The 23,778-nt window shown below is 45.7% G+C and overlaps 1 protein-coding gene across 1 annotated transcript in view; it reads right to left on the bottom strand.

Moving 5' to 3' along the window:
• The window catches only part of cyp26c1 (cytochrome P450, family 26, subfamily C, polypeptide 1), a gene marked incomplete at both ends in the record, with an annotated part of 39,772 nt that extends 18,023 nt beyond the window's left edge, over positions 1-21,749 (bottom strand). Inside the window, one exon of the mRNA XM_080741202.1 lies at positions 21,555-21,749. Coding sequence (XP_080597328.1) covers positions 21,555-21,749 — 195 coding nt within the window. The remainder of the gene's footprint in view (positions 1-21,554) is intronic.
• Positions 21,750-23,778: the final 2,029 nt, after the last annotated feature.

Genomic DNA, 23,778 nt, shown 5'->3' with positions numbered 1-23,778 from the left:
CAAAGAGCCTGCTTTGTTCCCTATGGAGACACAAAGATCCTGATTTGTTCCCTATGGAGACACAAAGAGCCTGCTTTGTTCCCTATGGAGACACAAAGAGCCTGCTTTGTTCCCTATGGAGACACAAAGAGTCTTAGGAATGTACCAGAAACAAAACAAACTAAAATATATCCATGAATTCATGTCTCCACAGGGAGAATAATCGATAGGACAAAACAAAAGTCATATTCAGGTGAACTGTCCAGTTTAAAGGTATATTCAGTGATTGTATTTCATTCAAATAAAAATATAATTTTCCATTCATTCTCCTCACTAGAATGAGTGCTGACCATATAAGGACTTCCACCATGGCCCGTGTTACGAGCCTAGCTAGATTCGGTTTTCAGAGGTGGCCAGCCAGTCCTCGACCAATCAGGGTAGAGTATGGCTGTAGTTATGTTATGATGTTTAGTTATGATGGTCACAGTCGCTCTGAATTAAGATCGTCTGCTAAATGCCTAGATTGTAAACTACTGAACTCATAAAATGCCACAGTCTGGTAGTAAATCAGTATCATACATATCCTGAAGCTGGAGACGTAGGCCTACCGATATTCAGTGATTGGGTCTAATGATCAAAACGAGAACATTATAATGGTGTAAAAAAATCTATAAAAAACTAAACATTTCCACGCTGTAAGGCCAGTAAGGGACAAGATGACACCCGGCCACCTTGATTATCACTGAATACACCTTTAACTCAAGAAAAGAAAGAAAAGAAAAGAAAAAGGCTGCTCTAAGGTTAATTTTGGCCGCTGTGCTCGTCACATTTCATTTCAGCATCAATTCATTCATTACATTAAGCTTAAATGCATTATTGTGCACACGGCCTCTCTCAGCCGGTCTGCAGTTGATGTCACAACCTGCCTATTAAATCAAGAAGATACAGAGTAGCTTCAACCCAAAACCAGCCGCGTAGCGCCACACCACAGTTGGTTACCCATCAAATTATGTGGCCTTATCCTCACAGCAGAGATGCACTTTTAACAAAACAACCCATTTCAGGATGGTTACATAACAGGCTACATTTGACTAAAGTAGAGTAAATGTTTATTTGTGCTGTTGAGCATGAAAGACAAACCAGTGGTCTGTGGGCCAGTCAGCTGACTGACATGAAGAAACAGTGCCCTCTGGAGGACCACAGAGGTACAGGCCCATGGGGCTACTCCCAATGGGTCAGTCCACTGGCATTCTCTAAAGACAGAGTAGTAGCTGGGCGGTCCTTTTCTTGATGATGGCTATAGCCAGATTGGTCCACTGGTGGAACCCAGGTTCGTCGAGGCAATTAACACAATGATGTCATTGAAAAGAACAAATGTAAGGCCGATTTATGCTTAGTTGCAGCTCTACAAGCAGATCTACAAGTTCTACAAGCAGATCTACACCAGTGGGCTTGATCGTCTATTTTCGACCTGTGACACTGACACACGGTGACTTTCCAACGTCCCATCATGCATTGCGCAGAAGGAGTGTGGCAGTTCCGGCGCCGCAGCCGAGTGTGATCTACAAGCTCACAACGGTTGCATCTGCGACGCGACGTGAGCTTGTATGTCTGCTGTTAACCGGAAGTGTCCCACAAATAATGCTACAGTAAAGTCTTGCGAAAACAGGTGGATATATGAGGCCATATTCTCTGGCCAAAGGTTCTTGCAGCTCCAGAATCTTGTAACCAGTTTAGCTGAACATCCCCACAGCACAGAGACACTGACTTCACTAAAACATTGAGTAGTTTTTCCACCACTGCACTGCTGTGTGTGTGTGTGTGTGTGTGTGTGTGTGTGTGTGTGTGCGCATGCGTGCGTGCGTGCGTGCGTGTGTGGGGCCAGAAACCAAAGCTACTGACTTACATTGTTTTGTTTACACAATAGGGATGACCCCGATTAGGGAGGGGGCAGGGACACACCTATAATCCTCTCTGAGTTAGAACACACAACCTCTCTGAGTTAGAACACACAACCTAATGGCAGCATGAGGCTCTATGGAGGTAGAGGTAGTTAGAACACACAACCTAATGGCAGCATGAGGCTCTATGGAGGTAGAGTTAGAACACACAACCTAATGGCAGCATGAGGCTCTATGGAGCAGAGTTAGAACACACAACCTAATGGCAACATGAGGCTCTATGGAGGTAGAGTTACAACACACAACCTAATGGCAGCATGAGGCTCTATGGAGGTAGAGTTAGAACACACAACCTAATGGCAGCATGAGGCTCTATGGAGCAGAGTTAGAACACACAACCTAATGGCAGCATGAGGCTCTATGGAGGTAGAGTTACAACACACAACCTAATGGCAGCATGAGGCTCTATGGAGGTAGAGTTAGAACACACAACCTAATGGCAGCATGAGGCTCTATGGAGGTAGAGTTAGAACACACAACCTAATGGCAACATGAGGCTCTATGGAGCAGAGTTAGAACACACAACCTAATGGCAGCATGAGGCTCTATGGAGCAGAGTTAGAACACACAACCTAATGGCAGCATGAGGCTCTATGGAGCAGAGTTAGAACACACAACCTAATGGCAACATGAGGCTCTATGGAGGTAGAGTTAGAACACACAACCTAATGACAACATGAGGCTCTATGGAGCAGAGTTAGAACACACAACCTAATGGCAACATGAGGCTCTATGGAGGTAGAGTTAGAACACACAACCTAATGGCAACATGAGGCTCTATGGAGGTAGAGTTAGAACACACAACCTAATGGCAACATGAGGCTCTATGGAGGTAGAGTTAGAACACACAACCTAATGGCAACATGAGGCTCTATGGAGGTAGAGTTAGAACACACAACCTAATGGCAGCATGAGGCTCTATGGAGGTAGAGTTAGAACACACAACCTAATGGCAGCATGAGGCTCTATGGAGGTAGAGTTAGAACACACAACCTAATGGCAACATGAGGCTCTATGGAGGTAGAGTTAGAACACACATCCTAATGGCAGCATGAGGCTCTATGGAGGTAGAGTTAGAACACACAACCTAATGGCAACATGAGGCTCTATGGAGGTAGAGTTAGAACACACAACCTAATGGCAGCATGAGGCTCTATGGAGGTAGAGTTAGAACACACAACCTAATGGCAACATGAGGCTCTATGGAGGTAGAGTTAGAACACACAACCTAATGGCAACATGAGGCTCTATGGAGGTAGAGTTAGAACACACAACCTAATGGCAGCATGAGGCTCTATGGAGGTAGAGTTAGAACACACAACCTAATGGCAACATGAGGCTCTATGGAGGTAGAGTTAGAACACACAACCTAATGGCAACATGAGGCTCTATGGAGCAGAGTTAGAACACACAACCTAATGGCAGCATGAGGCTCTATGGAGGTAGAGTTAGAACACACAACCTAATGGCAGCATGAGGCTCTATGGAGGTAGAGTTAGAACACACAACCTAATGGCAACATGAGGCTCTATGGAGGTAGAGTTAGAACACACAACCTAATGGCAGCATGAGGCTCTATGGAGCAGAGTTAGAACACACAACCTAATGGCAGCATGAGGCTCTATGGAGGTAGAGTTAGAACACACAACCTAATGGCAGCATGAGGCTCTATGGAGGTAGAGTTAGAACACACATCCTAATGGCAGCATGAGGCTCTATGGAGGTAGAGGTAGTTAGAACACACAACCTAATGGCAGCATGAGGCTCTATGGAGGTAGAGTTAGAACACACAACCTAATGGCAGCATGAGGCTCTATGGAGCAGAGTTAGAACACACAACCTAATGGCAACATGAGGCTCTATGGAGGTAGAGTTACAACACACAACCTAATGGCAGCATGAGGCTCTATGGAGGTAGAGTTAGAACACACAACCTAATGGCAGCATGAGGCTCTATGGAGCAGAGTTAGAACACACAACCTAATGGCAGCATGAGGCTCTATGGAGGTAGAGTTACAACACACAACCTAATGGCAGCATGAGGCTCTATGGAGGTAGAGTTAGAACACACAACCTAATGGCAGCATGAGGCTCTATGGAGGTAGAGTTAGAACACACAACCTAATGGCAACATGAGGCTCTATGGAGCAGAGTTAGAACACACAACCTAATGGCAACATGAGGCTCTATGGAGGTAGAGTTAGAACACACAACCTAATGACAACATGAGGCTCTATGGAGCAGAGTTAGAACACACAACCTAATGGCAGCATGAGGCTCTATGGAGCAGAGTTAGAACACACAACCTAATGGCAACATGAGGCTCTATGGAGGTAGAGTTAGAACACACAACCTAATGACAACATGAGGCTCTATGGAGCAGAGTTAGAACACACAACCTAATGGCAACATGAGGCTCTATGGAGGTAGAGTTAGAACACACAACCTAATGGCAACATGAGGCTCTATGGAGGTAGAGTTAGAACACACAACCTAATGGCAACATGAGGCTCTATGGAGGTAGAGTTAGAACACACAACCTAATGGCAACATGAGGCTCTATGGAGGTAGAGTTAGAACACACAACCTAATGGCAGCATGAGGCTCTATGGAGCAGAGTTAGAACACACAACCTAATGGCAGCATGAGGCTCTATGGAGGTAGAGTTAGAACACACAACCTAATGGCAGCATGAGGCTCTATGGAGGTAGAGTTAGAACACACAACCTAATGGCAACATGAGGCTCTATGGAGGTAGAGTTAGAACACACATCCTAATGGCAGCATGAGGCTCTATGGAGGTAGAGTTAGAACACACAACCTAATGGCAACATGAGGCTCTATGGAGGTAGAGTTAGAACACACAACCTAATGGCAACATGAGGCTCTATGGAGGTAGAGTTAGAACACACAACCTAATGGCAACATGAGGCTCTATGGAGGTAGAGTTAGAACACACAACCTAATGGCAACATGAGGCTCTATGGAGCAGAGTTAGAACACACAACCTAATGGCAGCATGAGGCTCTATGGAGGTAGAGTTAGAACACACAACCTAATGGCAGCATGAGGCTCTATGGAGGTAGAGTTAGAACACACAACCTAATGGCAACATGAGGCTCTATGGAGGTAGAGTTAGAACACACAACCTAATGGCAGCATGAGGCTCTATGGAGCAGAGTTAGAACACACAACCTAATGGCAGCATGAGGCTCTATGGAGGTAGAGTTAGAACACACAACCTAATGGCAGCATGAGGCTCTATGGAGGTAGAGTTAGAACACACATCCTAATGGCAGCATGAGGCTCTATGGAGGTAGAGTTAGAACACACAACCTAATGGCAACATGAGGCTCTATGGAGGTAGAGTTAGAACACACAACCTAATGGCAACATGAGGCTCTATGGAGGTAGAGTTAGAACACACAACCTAATGGCAGCATGAGGCTCTATGGAGGTAGAGTTAGAACACACAACCTAATGGCAACATGAGGCTCTATGGAGGTAGAGTTAGAACACACAACCTAATGGCAACATGAGGCTCTATGGAGCAGAGTTAGAACACACAACCTAATGGCAGCATGAGGCTCTATGGAGGTAGAGTTAGAACACACAACCTAATGGCAGCATGAGGCTCTATGGAGGTAGAGTTAGAACACACAACCTAATGGCAGCATGAGGCTCTATGGAGGTAGAGTTAGAACACACAACCTAATGGCAGCATGAGGCTCTATGGAGCAGAGTTAGAACACACAACCTAATGGCAGCATGAGGCTCTATGGAGGTAGAGTTAGAACACACAACCTAATGGCAGCATGAGGCTCTATGGAGGTAGAGTTAGAACACACAACCTAATGGCAACATGAGGCTCTATGGAGGTAGAGTTAGAACACACAACCTAATGGCAACATGAGGCTCTATGGAGGTAGAGTTAGAACACACAACCTAATGGCAACATGAGGCTCTATGGAGGTAGAGTTAGAACACACAACCTAATGGCAGCATGAGGCTCTATGGAGGTAGAGTTACAACACACAACCTAATGGCAGCATGAGGCTCTATGGAGGTAGAGTTAGAACACACAACCTAATGGCAGCATGAGGCTCTATGGAGCAGAGTTAGAACACACAACCTAATGGCAACATGAGGCTCTATGGAGGTAGAGTTAGAACACACAACCTAATGGCAGCATGAGGCTCTATGGAGCAGAGTTAGAACACACAACCTAATGGCAGCATGAGGCTCTATGGAGGTAGAGTTAGAACACACAACCTAATGGCAACATGAGGCTCTATGGAGGTAGAGTTAGAACACACAACCTAATGGCAGCATGAGGCTCTATGGAGGTAGAGTTAGAACACACAACCTAATGGCAACATGAGGCTCTATGGAGGTAGAGTTAGAACACACAACCTAATGGCAACATGAGGCTCTATGGAGCAGAGTTAGAACACACAACCTAATGGCAGCATGAGGCTCTATGGAGGTAGAGTTAGAACACACAACCTAATGGCAGCATGAGGCTCTATGGAGGTAGAGTTAGAACACACAACCTAATGGCAACATGAGGCTCTATGGAGGTAGAGTTAGAACACACAACCTAATGGCAGCATGAGGCTCTATGGAGCAGAGTTAGAACACACAACCTAATGGCAGCATGAGGCTCTATGGAGGTAGAGTTAGAACACACAACCTAATGGCAGCATGAGGCTCTATGGAGGTAGAGTTAGAACACACAACCTAATGGCAACATGAGGCTCTATGGAGGTAGAGTTAGAACACACAACCTAATGGCAACATGAGGCTCTATGGAGGTAGAGTTAGAACACACAACCTAATGGCAACATGAGGCTCTATGGAGGTAGAGTTAGAACACACAACCTAATGGCAGCATGAGGCTCTATGGAGGTAGAGTTACAACACACAACCTAATGGCAGCATGAGGCTCTATGGAGGTAGAGTTAGAACACACAACCTAATGGCAGCATGAGGCTCTATGGAGCAGAGTTAGAACACACAACCTAATGGCAACATGAGGCTCTATGGAGGTAGAGTTAGAACACACAACCTAATGGCAGCATGAGGCTCTATGGAGCAGAGTTAGAACACACAACCTAATGGCAGCATGAGGCTCTATGGAGGTAGAGTTAGAACACACAACCTAATGACAGCATGAGGCTCTATGGAGCAGAGTTAGAACACACAACCTAATGACAACATGAGGCTCTATGGAGGTAGAGTTAGAACACACAACCTAATGGCAGCATGAGGCTCTATGGAGGTAGAGTTAGAACACACAACCTAATGGCAACATGAGGCTCTATGGAGCAGAGTTAGAACACACAACCTAATGGCAACATGAGGCTCTATGGAGGTAGAGTTAGAACACACATCCTAATGGCAGCATGAGGCTCTATGGAGGTAGAGTTAGAACACACAACCTAATGGCAACATGAGGCTCTATGGAGCAGAGTTAGAACACACAACCTAATGGCAGCATGAGGCTCTATGGTGGTAGAGTTAGAACACACAACCTAATGGCAGCATGAGGCTCTATGGAGGTAGAGTTAGAACACACAACCTAATGGCAGCATGAGGCTCTATGGAGGTAGAGTTAGAACACACAACCTAATGACAACATGAGGCTCTATGGAGGTAGAGTTAGAACACACATCCTAATGGCAGCATGAGGCTCTATGGAGGTAGAGTTAGAACACACATCCTAATGGCAGCATGAGGCTCTATGGAGGTAGAGTTAGAACACACATCCTAATGGCAGCATGAGGCTCTATGGAGGTAGAGTTAGAACACACAACCTAATGGCAACATGAGGCTCTATGGAGCAGAGTTAGAACACACAACCTAATGGCAGCATGAGGCTCTATGGTGGTAGAGTTAGAACACACAACCTAATGGCAGCATGAGGCTCTATGGAGGTAGAGTTAGAACACACAACCTAATGGCAGCATGAGGCTCTATGGAGCAGAGTTAGAACACACAACCTAATGGCAACATGAGGCTCTATGGAGCAGAGTTAGAACACACAACCTAATGGCAACATGAGGCTCTATGGAGCAGAGTTAGAACACACAACCTAATGGCAGCATGAGGCTCTATGGAGCAGAGTTAGAACACACAACCTAATGGCAACATGAGGCTCTATGGAGGTAGAGTTAGAACACACATCCTAATGGCAGCATGAGGCTCTATGGAGGTAGAGTTAGAACACACAACCTAATGGCAGCATGAGGCTCTATGGAGGTAGAGTTAGAACACACAACCTAATGGCAGCATGAGGCTCTATGGAGCAGAGTTAGAACACACAACCTAATGGCAACATGAGGCTCTATGGAGCAGAGTTAGAACACACAACCTAATGGCAGCATGAGGCTCTATGGAGGTAGAGTTAGAACACACAACCTAATGGCAACATGAGGCTCTATGGAGGTAGAGTTACAACACACAACCTAATGGCAGCATGAGGCTCTATGGAGGTAGAGTTAGAACACACAACCTAATGGCAACATGAGGCTCTATGGAGGTAGAGTTAGAACACACAACCTAATGGCAACATGAGGCTCTATGGAGCAGAGTTAGAACACACAACCTAATGGCAGCATGAGGCTCTATGGAGCAGAGTTAGAACACACAACCTAATGGCAGCATGAGGCTCTATGGAGCAGAGTTAGAACACACAACCTAATGGCAGCATGAGGCTCTATGGAGGTAGAGTTAGAACACACAACCTAATGGCAGCATGAGGCTCTATGGAGCAGAGTTAGAACACACAACCTAATGGCAGCATGAGGCTCTATGGAGGTAGAGTTAGAACACACAACCTAATGGCAACATGAGGCTCTATGGAGGTAGAGTTACAACACACAACCTAATGGCAGCATGAGGCTCTATGGAGGTAGAGTTACAACACACAACCTAATGGCAGCATGAGGCTCTATGGAGGTAGAGTTAGAACACACAACCTAATGGCAGCATGAGGCTCTATGGAGCAGAGTTAGAACACACAACCTAATGGCAGCATGAGGCTCTATGGAGGTAGAGTTACAACACACAACCTAATGGCAGCATGAGGCTCTATGGAGGTAGAGTTAGAACACACAACCTAATGGCAACATGAGGCTCTATGGAGGTAGAGTTAGAACACACAACCTAATGACAACATGAGGCTCTATGGAGGTAGAGTTAGAACACACAACCTAATGGCAGCATGAGGCTCTATGGAGGTAGAGTTAGAACACACAACCTAATGGCAGCATGAGGCTCTATGGAGGTAGAGTTAGAACACACAACCTAATGGCAACATGAGGCTCTATGGAGGTAGAGTTAGAACACACAACCTAATGGCAGCATGAGGCTCTATGGAGGTAGAGTTAGAACACACAACCTAATGGCAGCATGAGGCTCTATGGAGCAGAGTTAGAACACACAACCTAATGGCAGCATGAGGCTCTATGGAGGTAGAGTTAGAACACACAACCTAATGGCAGCATGAGGCTCTATGGAGGTAGAGTTAGAACACACAACCTAATGGCAGCATGAGGCTCTATGGAGGTAGAGTTAGAACACACAACCTAATGGCAGCATGAGGCTCTATGGAGCAGAGTTAGAACACACAACCTAATGGCAACATGAGGCTCTATGGAGCAGAGTTAGAACACACAACCTAATGGCAACATGAGGCTCTATGGAGCAGAGTTAGAACACACAACCTAATGGCAGCATGAGGCTCTATGGAGCAGAGTTAGAACACACAACCTAATGGCAACATGAGGCTCTATGGAGGTAGAGTTAGAACACACATCCTAATGGCAGCATGAGGCTCTATGGAGGTAGAGTTAGAACACACAACCTAATGGCAGCATGAGGCTCTATGGAGGTAGAGTTAGAACACACAACCTAATGGCAGCATGAGGCTCTATGGAGCAGAGTTAGAACACACAACCTAATGGCAACATGAGGCTCTATGGAGCAGAGTTAGAACACACAACCTAATGGCAACATGAGGCTCTATGGAGGTAGAGTTAGAACACACAACCTAATGGCAGCATGAGGCTCTATGGAGCAGAGTTAGAACACACAACCTAATGGCAACATGAGGCTCTATGGAGCAGAGTTAGAACACACAACCTAATGACAGCATGAGGCTCTATGGAGGTAGAGTTAGAACACACAACCTAATGGCAGCATGAGGCTCTATGGAGGTAGAGTTAGAACACACAACCTAATGGCAGCATGAGGCTCTATGGAGGTAGAGTTAGAACACACAACCTAATGGCAACATGAGGCTCTATGGAGCTAGAGCAGAGTTAGAACACACAACCTAATGGCAACATGAGGCTCTATGGAGGTAGAGTTAGAACACACAACCTAATGGCAGCATGAGGCTCTATGGAGGTAGAGTTAGAACACACAACCTAATGGCAACATGAGGCTCTATGGAGCAGAGTTAGAACACACAACCTAATGACAGCATGAGGCTCTATGGAGGTAGAGTTAGAACACACAACCTAATGGCAACATGAGGCTCTATGGAGCTAGATCAGAGTTAGAACACACAACCTAATGGCAGCATGAGGCTCTATGGAGCAGAGTTAGAACACACAACCTAATGGCAGCATGAGGCTCTATGGAGCAGAGTTAGAACACACAACCTAATGGCAGCATGAGGCTCTATGGAGGTAGAGTTAGAACACACAACCTAATGGCAGCATGAGGCTCTATGGAGCAGAGTTAGAACACACAACCTAATGGCAACATGAGGCTCTATGGAGGTAGAGTTAGAACACACAACCTAATGGCAACATGAGGCTCTATGGAGGTAGAGTTAGAACACACAACCTAATGGCAACATGAGGCTCTATGGAGGTAGAGTTAGAACACACAACCTAATGGCAACATGAGGCTCTATGGAGCAGAGTTAGAACACACAACCTAATGGCAACATGAGGCTCTATGGAGGTAGAGTTAGAACACACAACCTAATGGCAGCATGAGGCTCTATGGAGGTAGAGTTAGAACACACAACCTAATGGCAGCATGAGGCTCTATGGAGGTAGAGTTAGAACACACAACCTAATGGCAGCATGAGGCTCTATGGAGGTAGAGTTAGAACACACAACCTAATGGCAGCATGAGGCTCTATGGAGGTAGAGTTAGAACACACAACCTAATGGCAACATGAGGCTCTATGGAGGTAGAGTTAGAACACACAACCTAATGGCAGCATGAGGCTCTATGGAGCAGAGTTAGAACACACAACCTAATGGCAGCATGAGGCTCTATGGAGCAGAGTTAGAACACACAACCTAATGGCAGCATGAGGCTCTATGGAGGTAGAGTTAGAACACACAACCTAATGGCAACATGAGGCTCTATGGAGGTAGAGTTAGAACACACAACCTAATGGCAGCATGAGGCTCTATGGAGGTAGAGTTAGAACACACAACCTAATGGCAACATGAGGCTCTATGGAGGTAGAGTTAGAACACACAACCTAATGGCAACATGAGGCTCTATGGAGGTAGAGTTAGAACACACAACCTAATGGCAGCATGAGGCTCTATGGAGCAGAGTTAGAACACACAACCTAATGGCAGCATGAGGCTCTATGGAGGTAGAGTTAGAACACACAACCTAATGACAACATGAGGCTCTATGGAGGTAGAGTTAGAACACACAACCTAATGGCAACATGAGGCTCTATGGAGGTAGAGTTAGAACACACAACCTAATGGCAGCATGAGGCTCTATGGAGGTAGAGCAGAGTTAGAACACACAACCTAATGGCAGCATGAGGCTCTATGGAGGTAGAGGTAGTTAGAACACACATCCTAATGGCAGCATGAGGCTCTATGGAGGTAGAGGTAGTTAGAACACACAACCTAATGGCAGCATGAGGCTCTATGGAGGTAGAGTTAGAACACACAACCTAATGGCAACATGAGGCTCTATGGAGGTAGAGGTAGTTAGAACACACATCCTAATGGCAGCATGAGGCTCTATGGAGGTAGAAGTAGTTAGAACACACAACCTAATGGCAGCATGAGGCTCTATGGAGGTAGAGTTAGAACACACAACCTAATGGCAACATGAGGCTCTATGGAGCAGAGTTAGAACACACAACCTAATGACAGCATGAGGCTCTATGGAGCAGAGTTAGAACACACAACCTAATGACAGCATGAGGCTCTATGGAGCAGAGTTAGAACACACAACCTAATGGCAACATGAGGCTCTATGGAGCAGAGTTAGAACACACAGCCTAATGGCAGCATGAGGCTCTATGGAGGTAGAGTTAGAACACACAGCCTAATGGCAGCATGAGGCTCTATGGAGGCAGAGTTAGAACACACAACCTAATGGCAGCATGAGGCTCTATGGAGGTAGAGCAGAGTTAGAACACACAACCTAATGGCAGCATGAGGCTCTATGGAGGTAGAGCAGAGTTAGAACACACAACCTAATGGCAGCATGAGGCTCTATGGAGGTAGAGCAGAGTTAGAACACACAACCTAATGGCAGCATGAGGCTCTATGGAGGTAGAGTTAGAACACACAACCTAATGGCAGCATGAGGCTCTATGGAGGTAGAGTTAGAACACACAACCTAATGGCAACATGAGGCTCTATGGAGCAGAGTTAGAACACACATCCTAATGGCAGCATGAGGCTCTATGGAGGCAGAGTTAGAACACACATCCTAATGGCAGCATGAGGCTCTATGGAGGCAGAGTTAGAACACACATCCTAATGGCAGCATGAGGCTCTATGGAGGCAGAGTTAGAACACACAACCTAATGGCAGCATGAGGCTCTATGGAGGTAGAGCAGAGTTATAACACACAACCTAATGGCAGCATGAGGCTCTATGGAGCAGAGTTAGAACACACAACCTAATGGCAGCATGAGGCTCTATGGAGCAGAGTTAGAACACACAACCTAATGGCAGCATGAGGCTCTATGGAGCAGAGTTAGAACACACAACCTAATGGCAGCATGAGGCTCTATGGAGCAGAGTTAGAACACACAACCTAATGGCAGCATGAGGCTCTATGGAGGTAGAGCAGAGTTATAACACACAACCTAATGGCAGCATGAGGCTCTATGGAGCAGAGTTAGAACACACAACCTAATGGCAGCATGAGGCTCTATGGAGGTAGAGGTAGTTAGAACACACAACCTAATGGCAGCATGAGGCTCTATGGAGCAGAGTTAGAACACACAACCTAATGGCAGCATGAGGCTCTATGGAGCAGAGTTAGAACACACAACCTAATGGCAACATGAGGCTCTATGGAGGTAGAGCAGAGTTAGAACACACAACCTAATGGCAGCATGAGGCTCTATGGAGCAGAGTTAGAACACACAACCTAATGGCAACATGAGGCTCTATGGAGGTAGAGCAGAGTTAGAACACACAACCTAATGGCAGCATGAGGCTCTATGGAGCTAGAGCAGAGTTAGAACACACAACCTAATGGCAGCATGAGGCTCTATGGAGGTAGAGCAGAGTTAGAACACACAACCTAATGGCAGCATGAGGCTCTATGGAGGTAGAGTTAGAACACACAACCTAATGGCAACATGAGGCTCTATGGAGCAGAGTTAGAACACACAACCTAATGACAGCATGAGGCTCTATGGAGCAGAGTTAGAACACACAACCTAATGACAGCATGAGGCTCTATGGAGCAGAGTTAGAACACACAACCTAATGGCAACATGAGGCTCTATGGAGCAGAGTTAGAACACACAGCCTAATGGCAGCATGAGGCTCTATGGAGGTAGAGTTAGAACACACAGCCTAATGGCAGCATGAGGCTCTATGGAGGCAGAGTTAGAACACACAACCTAATGGCAGCATGAGGCTCTATGGAGGTAGAGCAGAGTTAGAACACACAACCTAATGGCAGCATGAGGCTCTATGGAGCAGAGTTAGAACACACAACCTAATGGCAGCATGAGGCTCTATGGAGGTAGAGTTAGAACACACAACCTAATGGCAGCATGAGGCTCTATGGAGGTAGAGTTAGAACACACAACCTAATGGCAACATGAGGCTCTATGGAGCAGAGTTAGAACACACATCCTAATGGCAGCATGAGGCTCTATGGAGGCAGAGTTAGAACACACATCCTAATGGCAGCATGAGGCTCTATGGAGGCAGAGTTAGAACACACATCCTAATGGCAGCATGAGGCTCTATGGAGGCAGAGTTAGAACACACAACCTAATGGCAGCATGAGGCTCTATGGAGGTAGAGCAGAGTTATAACACACAACCTAATGGCAGCATGAGGCTCTATGGAGCAGAGTTAGAACACACAACCTAATGGCAGCATGAGGCTCTATGGAGGTAGAGCAGAGTTATAACACACAACCTAATGGCAGCATGAGGCTCTATGGAGCAGAGTTAGAACACACAACCTAATGGCAGCATGAGGCTCTATGGAGGTAGAGGTAGTTAGAACACACAACCTAATGGCAGCATGAGGCTCTATGGAGCAGAGTTAGAACACACAACCTAATGGCAGCATGAGGCTCTATGGAGCAGAGTTAGAACACACAACCTAATGGCAACATGAGGCTCTATGGAGGTAGAGCAGAGTTAGAACACACAACCTAATGGCAGCATGAGGCTCTATGGAGCAGAGTTAGAACACACAACCTAATGGCAACATGAGGCTCTATGGAGGTAGAGCAGAGTTAGAACACACAACCTAATGGCAGCATGAGGCTCTATGGAGCTAGAGCAGAGTTAGAACACACAACCTAATGGCAGCATGAGGCTCTATGGAGGTAGAGCAGAGTTAGAACACACAACCTAATGACAGCATGAGGCTCTATGGAGGTAGAGTTAGAACACACAACCTAATGGCAGCATGAGGCTCTATGGAGCTAGAGCAGAGTTAGAACACACAACCTAATGGCAGCATGAGGCTCTATGGAGGTAGAGGTAGTTAGAACACACATCCTAATGGCAACATGAGGCTCTATGGAGCTAGAGCAGAGTTAGAACACACAACCTAATGGCAGCATGAGGCTCTATGGAGGTAGAGTTAGAACACACAACCTAATGGCAGCATGAGGCTCTATGGAGCAGAGGTCAGAGGTTCGAATCCTCGCCCCTCCTCCTGTACACATGTGGAAGTGTCCTTGGGCAAGACACTGAACCCTACTGCAGGGGTCTTCAGCGGGGGGTCCGGGACCCCTAGGGGGTCCTCAGAGTTACTACAGGGGGTCCTTCACATCTTTGAGTGATAGAAACCTTTTTTTCTCCTTTTTTATATTAACCACTTGAACCATATTATGAGAACTTTTGCTGAAAATAGCAGATCTACAAGTTCAGCGTGATGCGTTGTGTGCTTGTAGATCTGCTATTTTTGGCAAAGAGCTTTGGTGTAGAGGGGAAAAAGAGCAGACTAAGTACAGAGTGAAAGGTCAAGTTTATTAAGTATTGACGGTTCAAGTGGTTAAATATCTGAAAACACAAATTGACATGAATCCAAAATACACTGATGATTGTGCTGTCAAACAATGAAACTATATGGAATCTATGAACAGGTTGTGGGGGTCCCTGCTTCATCTCTCTCTCAACTAAGGGGTCCCTGCTTCATCTCTCTCTCAACTAAGGGGTCCCTGCTTCATCTCTCTCTCAACTAAGGGGTCCCTGCTTCATCTCTCTCTCAACTAAGGGGTCCTTGGCCTGAAAACGTTGAAGACTCCTGCCCTACTGTAAAAGGTTTGTCTTTCAGTGTTTTTATTTCTCCAAAACTCACAGTGCAGGACAGGTTTACAGTGCAGGACAGGTTTACAGTGCAGGACAGGACAGGTTTACAGTGCATGACAGGTTTACAGTGCAGGACAGGTTTACAGTGCAGGACAGGTTTACAGTGCAGGACAGGTTTACAGGGATGTTAGTACTGGTCAAAAGAACAAAATAGAGCAATGAGGAAAACATAAGTAAATACTAGGGCGAACACTAATAAAACAACCCCACAGGCTGAGAGCTCTCTAGAGCATCGCAGCGGAAAGTGGTTTACTGGTGCCACTTAAAATCTCCCATTCATTTTCCCCATAGACTTTTACAAAAATACGTATAACAATTATGTTAAGCCTCGAACCAAGCCATCCAGGATGGCAGTGAATCATGACCATATAACCTTTGTTTATATGAAAAGAACATTTTGAAAATCAGTAGGGTAATTATTAAATATAGTATATCAAACAATGTAATATATATATATATATATATATATATATATATATATATATATATATATATATATATATATATATATATATATATACATAACTCTCGGCTACACGTCGTTCTACTCTTGAAGTAATAGCTCTCAGTTATCCACCCTTGTACTGGAAATATATAACTCTCTCTCACCCTGCTGTGATTGTGATGCTGAGAGCTTGAGAGCTTCAGTTCACCCACTGAGTCTGTGAGTAACAAACAAACTGTTGCAGAGAAGATATCTTTCTGCTAATCTGCCATCTTTCCCTTGCAATGAAGGAAGGAACTCACCATCATATCGTTGTCTCCACGGCATTTCCAGGATAAGAAAAAGTAAATTCATCTCAGGGAAAGTAAACATGCAGACTTTAGCAAATGTAGCGTTACATTGAAACCGGTGACCTATGGAATAACGTTACCCCAGGAGGAGCTGTTGCCTAGTACACATGGTCACAATTCTGGAGCAGCACCTGGCTGCAGACACTAGGGTCCTGTTGAGGTCCACGGGAGACAGGAACCTCAACGAGTGGCAGGAAGTGACCTCACAGTGCACAAGTGACTTCATGCCGCTTGTGGAGGTCACGTGACTTCTCTGCCTTGCAGTCCAAGGCACTACAGTCCCTTTGAGCCGCATTGTCGCTATGTGTACATGTTATCTTTTAGACAACCCAACTCTGCGAGTTTCTAAATTCTAGGAGAGCTAAGGCAAGGAGCGCTCGTTTTCAACAGCGTCGGCAGGTTAGCTACTCAGCGTCTGTTTTACTGAGGTTAAGGTTAGGGTTAGGGTTAGGGTTAGGGTTAGGGTTAGAGTTAGGGTTAGGGTTAGGGTTAGGGTTAGGGTTAGGGTTAGGGTTAAGGTTAGGGTTAGGGTTAGAGTTGGGATTAGGTTCAGGAATGGTTAAGGATAGGTTCAGGTTTTGGTGCACCGGTCGCGGTCCAAGTGACTACAATGGAGCGCTCCCTATCTCCGGTTCAGCCAATCACAAGCTTCAAAAATGAGTCCGGGGCGTGGTTTTGCCTTAGCTCGCCTAGAATTTAGAAACTCGCCTACCGCGAACCCTAAACTTAACCTCCATGGGGTAGAGCAAGAAATACCCTAGTGGCTGCAGCCAGTTGACATGCATCTTCTACTGCTCAATGAGTACTCAATGCATGCTGCTTAGATGTAATAATATTAATATGTATAATATGGGAAAAAGGAGAAGACAGGATGAAAGGTTAATTCTTTTAAGTATTGATGGTTCAAGTGGTTAAATATCTGAAAACACACGTTGACATGAATCCAAAATACACTGACGATTGTGCTGCCTGTCAAACGATGAAACTATATGGATGAACAGGTTGTGGGGGTCCCTGCTATTGAGTGACCAGTGGCCAGGTGGAATAAAAAAATATATAATCTGAATAGAGAAGATGACGTTGATGGCCTTTCCTACATTTACATTCCTTGACTGGATACATTGGTGATGAAACCCAAAACGATTGGATTAAACTTGTTTTGTTTTGACAAAACACACGCATGCACGCACGCACGCACGCACGCACACACACACACACACACACACACACACACACACACACACACACACACACACACACACACACACACACACACACACACACACATACACACACACACACAGTTAACCTATATTTTGGAAGGCTTGTAAAAAAGCAAAACTACAGTGGCAGAAGCACTACTTCATCTTCTCTCCCTCATTCTCTATCTCTCATTCTCTGTCATTTTCGCTGTCTCTGTGTGTGTGTGTGTGTGTGTGTGTGTGTGTGTGTGTGTGTGTGTGTGTGTGTGTGTGTGTGTGTGTGTGTGTGTGTGTGTGCGCGCGTGTGTGTGGAGAAATACAACAATGCACAAGCAGCAAGATTTGTGAACTGTTGCGACAAAATAAGGCTAGAAACACAACCACCCTAAGGACTACAAACCATGGATTGACATCTAGACCTACTGTACATACTGTACAGTATGAAACATCTACTGTACATACAGTATGAAACATCTAGACCTACTGTACATACAGTATGAAACATCTACTGTACATACAGTATGAAACATCTAGTCCTACAGTACATACAGTATGAATCAGAGCTGATACATTTAAATGCATTTTAAATCTGAGTCTTTTTAATGTACTATTGGAATCGTTTTGGGAAAGAAATGCTGCTATTTGTTCCAAAAAGCTTTATACTAGGGATGGGACGATACGTGATATTATGGTATGTCGTGATAAAAACACCCATGATAAATGATAATGGTATTGTGGAGATTTGACTCCTACCTCATACATGATAATGGTATTGTGGAGATTTGACTCCTACCTCATACATGATAATGGTATTGTGGAGATTTGACTCCTACCTCATACACTGGGATCAATTAAATTAACTTCTGAAAAGCCTACTAGGCCCTAAAACCCGGTGAAAACAGTTGCGTGCATTAGCGCAAGATGAGGATAAAGGAAATCATTAAATGGGAAATATTAATAACATCTGAAAAGCCTACTAGGCCTACTAGCCTACTTGCACTTGCACAAAATAGATGAGGATAATTATTAATGGAAAACATTAAATTAACTTCTGAAAAGGCTTCTAAGCCTATACACTAGCCTACTAGTAAAACTAGTGGAACCGCGAACTTGCCACACGTGACTAATTGTGGTTGTAAACAATAACACAGACAATATAAATCCTTAGTAGTCTAGTAGTGGGAAGAAGAGGTTATCATCATGGCCCCAAATAGTTAGAGGCCTTAGGGTTTTTTCGCGCTAATCAGTCTAAAAGCGCCAAATTTTGCACAGATGTATCCCAGGGCATGCTCTAATGATTTAGCTAGGGCGCCCGAGTCGGCGACCTTCGGGGTCGCCACAGCGGCCAAATCAAGTTGGGCTCCCATCGACTTTCTATACAGGAGGAAAAAACCCAGAAAAAAATCTGCTTTAAGTAGGATGTGAGGGGTCTGACTAGGGTTTTGTCATGATGCTGAATCCATTGCAAGCATTTGTTTTGCACAAAAAAAACATTCCTTGGGCTACAAATGGCCCCAGAAAACCCCCACAAAACCGTGAAAAGTGATGAATCATCACTTTTCATCATTAAACCATCGTTTTCTGGGGCCATTTGTAGCCCAAGGAATATTTTTTGTATAATAATGTTTTTCTGGGTATTTTCCTCCTGTATAGAAAGTCGATGGGAGCCCAACTTGATTTGGCCGCTGTGGCGACCCCAAAGGTCGCCGACTCGGGCCCCCTAGCTAAATCATTAGAGCATGCCCTGGGCTACATCTGTGCAAAACTTGGCGCTTTTAGACTGATTAGCGTGACATTACCTTTCTATCTCCCTAAGGCCCCCGACTAAAATAACTTTTAAATATCTTGCAATTGGCGAGGAGTCTCTTGCGAAATCGGCACAAGTTCCTCTCAATACATAGGCCTATACACTCCCGCGCCCCCACCGTTGCGCTCAGGTTCACCGGGAAAACTGCGGTCGCGTCCCGGACCCCTGTTGAAGACCCCTGGTTTAAAAGAACGGGTACACATTATTGTGTATCATTATTTTATGCTTTAACTATTGAAAAATAGCAGATATACAAGCTCACTGCGAGCTTGTAGATCTGCTATCTTTGAAAAAAAAATCCTTTTTTTTTGTCCTTTTCACTTAACTGGAGCTCAGTTAGTCTGTTCTTGAGAGACTACTATGTCAGTGGTTCTCAAACCTTTTCATGTGAAGGACCCCCAAAATGATATTTATTTGACCACGGACCCCCATCTCCAAATATTGTTTCAGGGACCAGGAGCAAATATTTGAGTTACAAATGTTGGCTTTTAAAAAAGATATATTCAAAGACTTGCACAAATCGTCATGATTTTTCAAAAATAGCAGATCTACAAGGTCGCAGTGAGCTTGTAGATCTGCTATTTTTCAATAGTTAAAGCATTCAATAATTCTAGGCCTAAATGTGTTTAAATCATCCTGAGAAGAACATTTTAGATCATCAGACGTGTTTCACGGTTCCTCACCTGGAGCAGGCAGTGGAAGGTCTCCCCCACCAGGGGCCACCCCATGGACCCCCTGTTGAAGACCCCTGGTATAAATCAGCCCATGGACCCCCTGTTGAAGACCCCTGGTATAAATCAGCCCATGGACCCCCTGTTGAAGACCCCTGGTATAAATCAGCCCAAGGACCCCCTGTTGAAGACCCCTGGTATAAATCAGCCCAAGGACCCCCTGTTGAAGACCCCTGGTATAAATCAGCCCATGGACCCCCTGTTGAAGACCCCTGGTATAAATCAGCCCAAGGACCCCCTGTTGAAGACCCCTGGTATAAATCACCCCATGGACCCCCTGTTGAAGACCCCTGGTATAAATCACCCCATGGACCCCCTGTTGAAGACCCCTGGTATAAATCAGCCCAAGGACCCCCTGTTGAAGACCCCTGGTATAAATCACCCCATGGACCCCCTGTTGAAGACCCCTGGTATAAATCAGCCCAAGGACCCCCTGTTGAAGACCCCTGGTATAAATCAGCCCAAGGACCCCCTGTTGAAGACCCCTGGTATAAATCACCCCATGGACCCCCTGTTGAAGACCCCTGGTATAAATCAGCCCAAGGACCCCCTGTTGAAGACCCCTGGTATAAATCAGCCCATGGACCCCCTGTTGAAGACCCCTGGTATAAACCACCCCATGGACCCCCTGTTGAAGACCCCTGGTATAAATCACCCCATGGACCCCCTGTTGAAGACCCCTGGTATAAATCAGCCCATGGACCCCCTGTTGAAGACCCCTGGTATAAATCACCCCAAGGACCCCCTGTTGAAGACCCCTGGTATAAATCAGCCCATGGACCCCCTGTTGAAGACCCCTGGTATAAATCACCCCATGGACCCCCTGTTGAAGACCCCTGGTATAAATCACCCCATGGACCCCCTGTTGAAGACCCCTGGTATAAATCAGCCCATGGAACCCCTGTTGAAGACCCCTGGTATAAATCAGCCCATGGACCCCCTGTTGAAGACCCCTGGTATAAATCACCCCATGGACCCCCTGTTGAAGACCCCTGGTATAAATCACCCCATGGACCCCCTGTTGAAGACCCCTGGTATAAATCACCCCATGGACCCCCTGTTGAAGACCCCTGGTATAAATCACCCCATGGACCCCCTGTTGAAGACCCCTGGTATAAATCACCCCATGGACCCCCTGTTGAAGACCCCTGGTATAAATCAGCGTGAGAAGAACTCATGGTTCTTACCTGTATCAGCCAGTGGAAGGTCTCCCCCACCAGGGGCCACCCCATGGACCCCCTGTTGAAGACCCCTGGTATAACTCATGGGTCTTACCTGTATCAGCCAGTGGAAGGTCTCCCCCACCAGGGGCCACCCCATGGACCCCCGGGGCAGCGGCAGGTTGGAGCGCTTGTCCCGCGTCAGGGACCACCGCAGGCTCCACAGCTGCTGGGTGACCAGGAGGAGGACCCCCACGGAGACCACCGAGCTCACAGCGGCCGCCAGGGACCCCCACACCACCCCCCACATGTCTGTCTCTCTCTCTCTCTCTCTCTCTCCACAATATATAGTGCTGCTCGATCTCCCCCCGCGGACCCCCACCCACCCTCCACCTTTTCACAGCATTCACAGCTTCAAGCTGCAGCCGCAGGGCTTCAGTACGGTGCTGGAACTGTAGTTATACTGTCTCTGTACAAACTCTCCTCTCCTCTCCTCTCCTCTCCTCTCCTCTCCTCTCCTCTCCTCTCCTCGGCTCTTCTTCGTTACGAGGGTCGTTGGATGGCGTCCTTCTTCTGGTCATGTGTTCGCTGCCACCGGAGAGGAGAGGAAAATCAGTATTATTATTATTGAGCAGGCACATGTGCACCACATAGACATCAATGGGGGCTTGAGCCCCTGCCCTTTTACCCGTCTGTAAAAAGTGTCCTCTCCAGACCATGAATGCAGTTTTTACTATGGTGAAAGAAATGCAAATGCCCCCTCTTTCCAAGTTCAGGAGAGTTTGGACAAGGCAATTCTCTTGAACGCTGCGTTCAAGAGAATTGCCTTGTCCAAACTCTCCTGAACTTGAATGCAGCATCTTATTAGGACAGGTGTCCCATTAACTTTACTATACAGGAAAAAAAATAAAAATAAATACAAAAAATAAATCTGCTTTAAGTAGCATGTGAGGGGTCAAACTAGGGGTTTTTCATGATGCTGAATCCATTGCAAGCATTTGTTTTGCACGAAATACATTCCTTGGGCTAAAATCGGACCCACAAAACGATGGTTTAGTGATGAATCATCACTTTTCACCATTTTGTGGGGTTCATTTGTAGCCCATGGAATGTTTTTTTGTGCAAAACAAATGCTTGCAATGGATTCAGCATCATGAAAAACCTCTAGTTAGACTCCTCACTCACTTAAAGCAGATTTATTTTTTGTATTTTTTTCCTGTATAGTAAAGTTAATGGGAAACAAACACAAATCAGTTTTTTTTATGAGGTTTCCCCCGGGAGTTGAATTTCAACCTTTTAGTACATATTATTACACACCTTTAGAAACACATTGGTGAAGAAATTTCTTGGTAACGATTTACTTCGCAGATTTTCTTATGTTCCCCTTACTATAAAACGTAAACTAGAGACTTGTAGGAAGACAAAAATATAAAAAACGTACGGTCACCTTGGGTGGTAGCTGTATCAGTATTGGCCTCTGGCCTATTATGTTGAAAGAATTGCCCTCTCTGTGTAGAAATCCATGCCGTTACGCCACATCTCCAGTATTGACTTGATTATGCTTATTTCAGTGTGGTATCAAGCACCGACAATAGCCGACCTTCAAGTTGTGAGCTTGGAGGTCGGCAATTTTCGATATTTTTGTCAAAAGGCCCTTTTCGAAATGTCTGCCCCTGCCTCTCTAACATTCTCTGCACGTCCCTGTTATTGCAGAATAACGGTTCAGAAAAAGGATAAGGCATGGCATGACCAGGTAAGACACCAGTCATGTTAAAGACAAGGTTAAAGACCAATAAACAAGCGGGAAACTCCAAGTCCCAATGGGAGTCGTTTTAAACTCCAAGTCCCAATGGGAGTCGTTTTAAAGAAAGTAAAGATGAAGATGAAAGGCAAAGGTCAAGCAAGGTTGTTTAAGGTAACAAACACGATATTTTTTTTGAGTCATAAGACACCAGTCATAACTGGTCAGTTATGACTGGTGTCTTGCACGCGCGAAGGCACACGCGCAAGACACCAGTCATGTTGCCATACCTTAGCAACAGGCATGATACATGTATTGCGACCGTCAGGTGGCACTTACTATCAAAACCTCCACCGGCTGTCTGTCTGTCCGTCTGTCCGTCACACGTCACACTTTTGCCCTGCTCATATCTCCGCCACCGTTGCCCCGATCCATGCCAAATTTTGCACACACACTCCTTGCCGGCCAGACCACAACCTCCACCCATCAATTCTCACATGGCCCTCTTCTAGCGCCACCATGAGGCAGATTCTTGCAAAACACATTTTTGGACACTGCTCCTACAATTCTTGCCCTAAAATCACGCAAATCACTACAC

This window comes from Nannobrachium achirus, assembly GCF_963921795.1.
Source record: "Nannobrachium achirus genome assembly, chromosome: 13".
Taxonomy (NCBI): domain Eukaryota; kingdom Metazoa; phylum Chordata; class Actinopteri; order Myctophiformes; family Myctophidae; genus Nannobrachium; species Nannobrachium achirus.
Note: the sequence above shows the minus strand (reverse complement) of the source record. Positions and strands in the feature narration are given on the sequence as shown.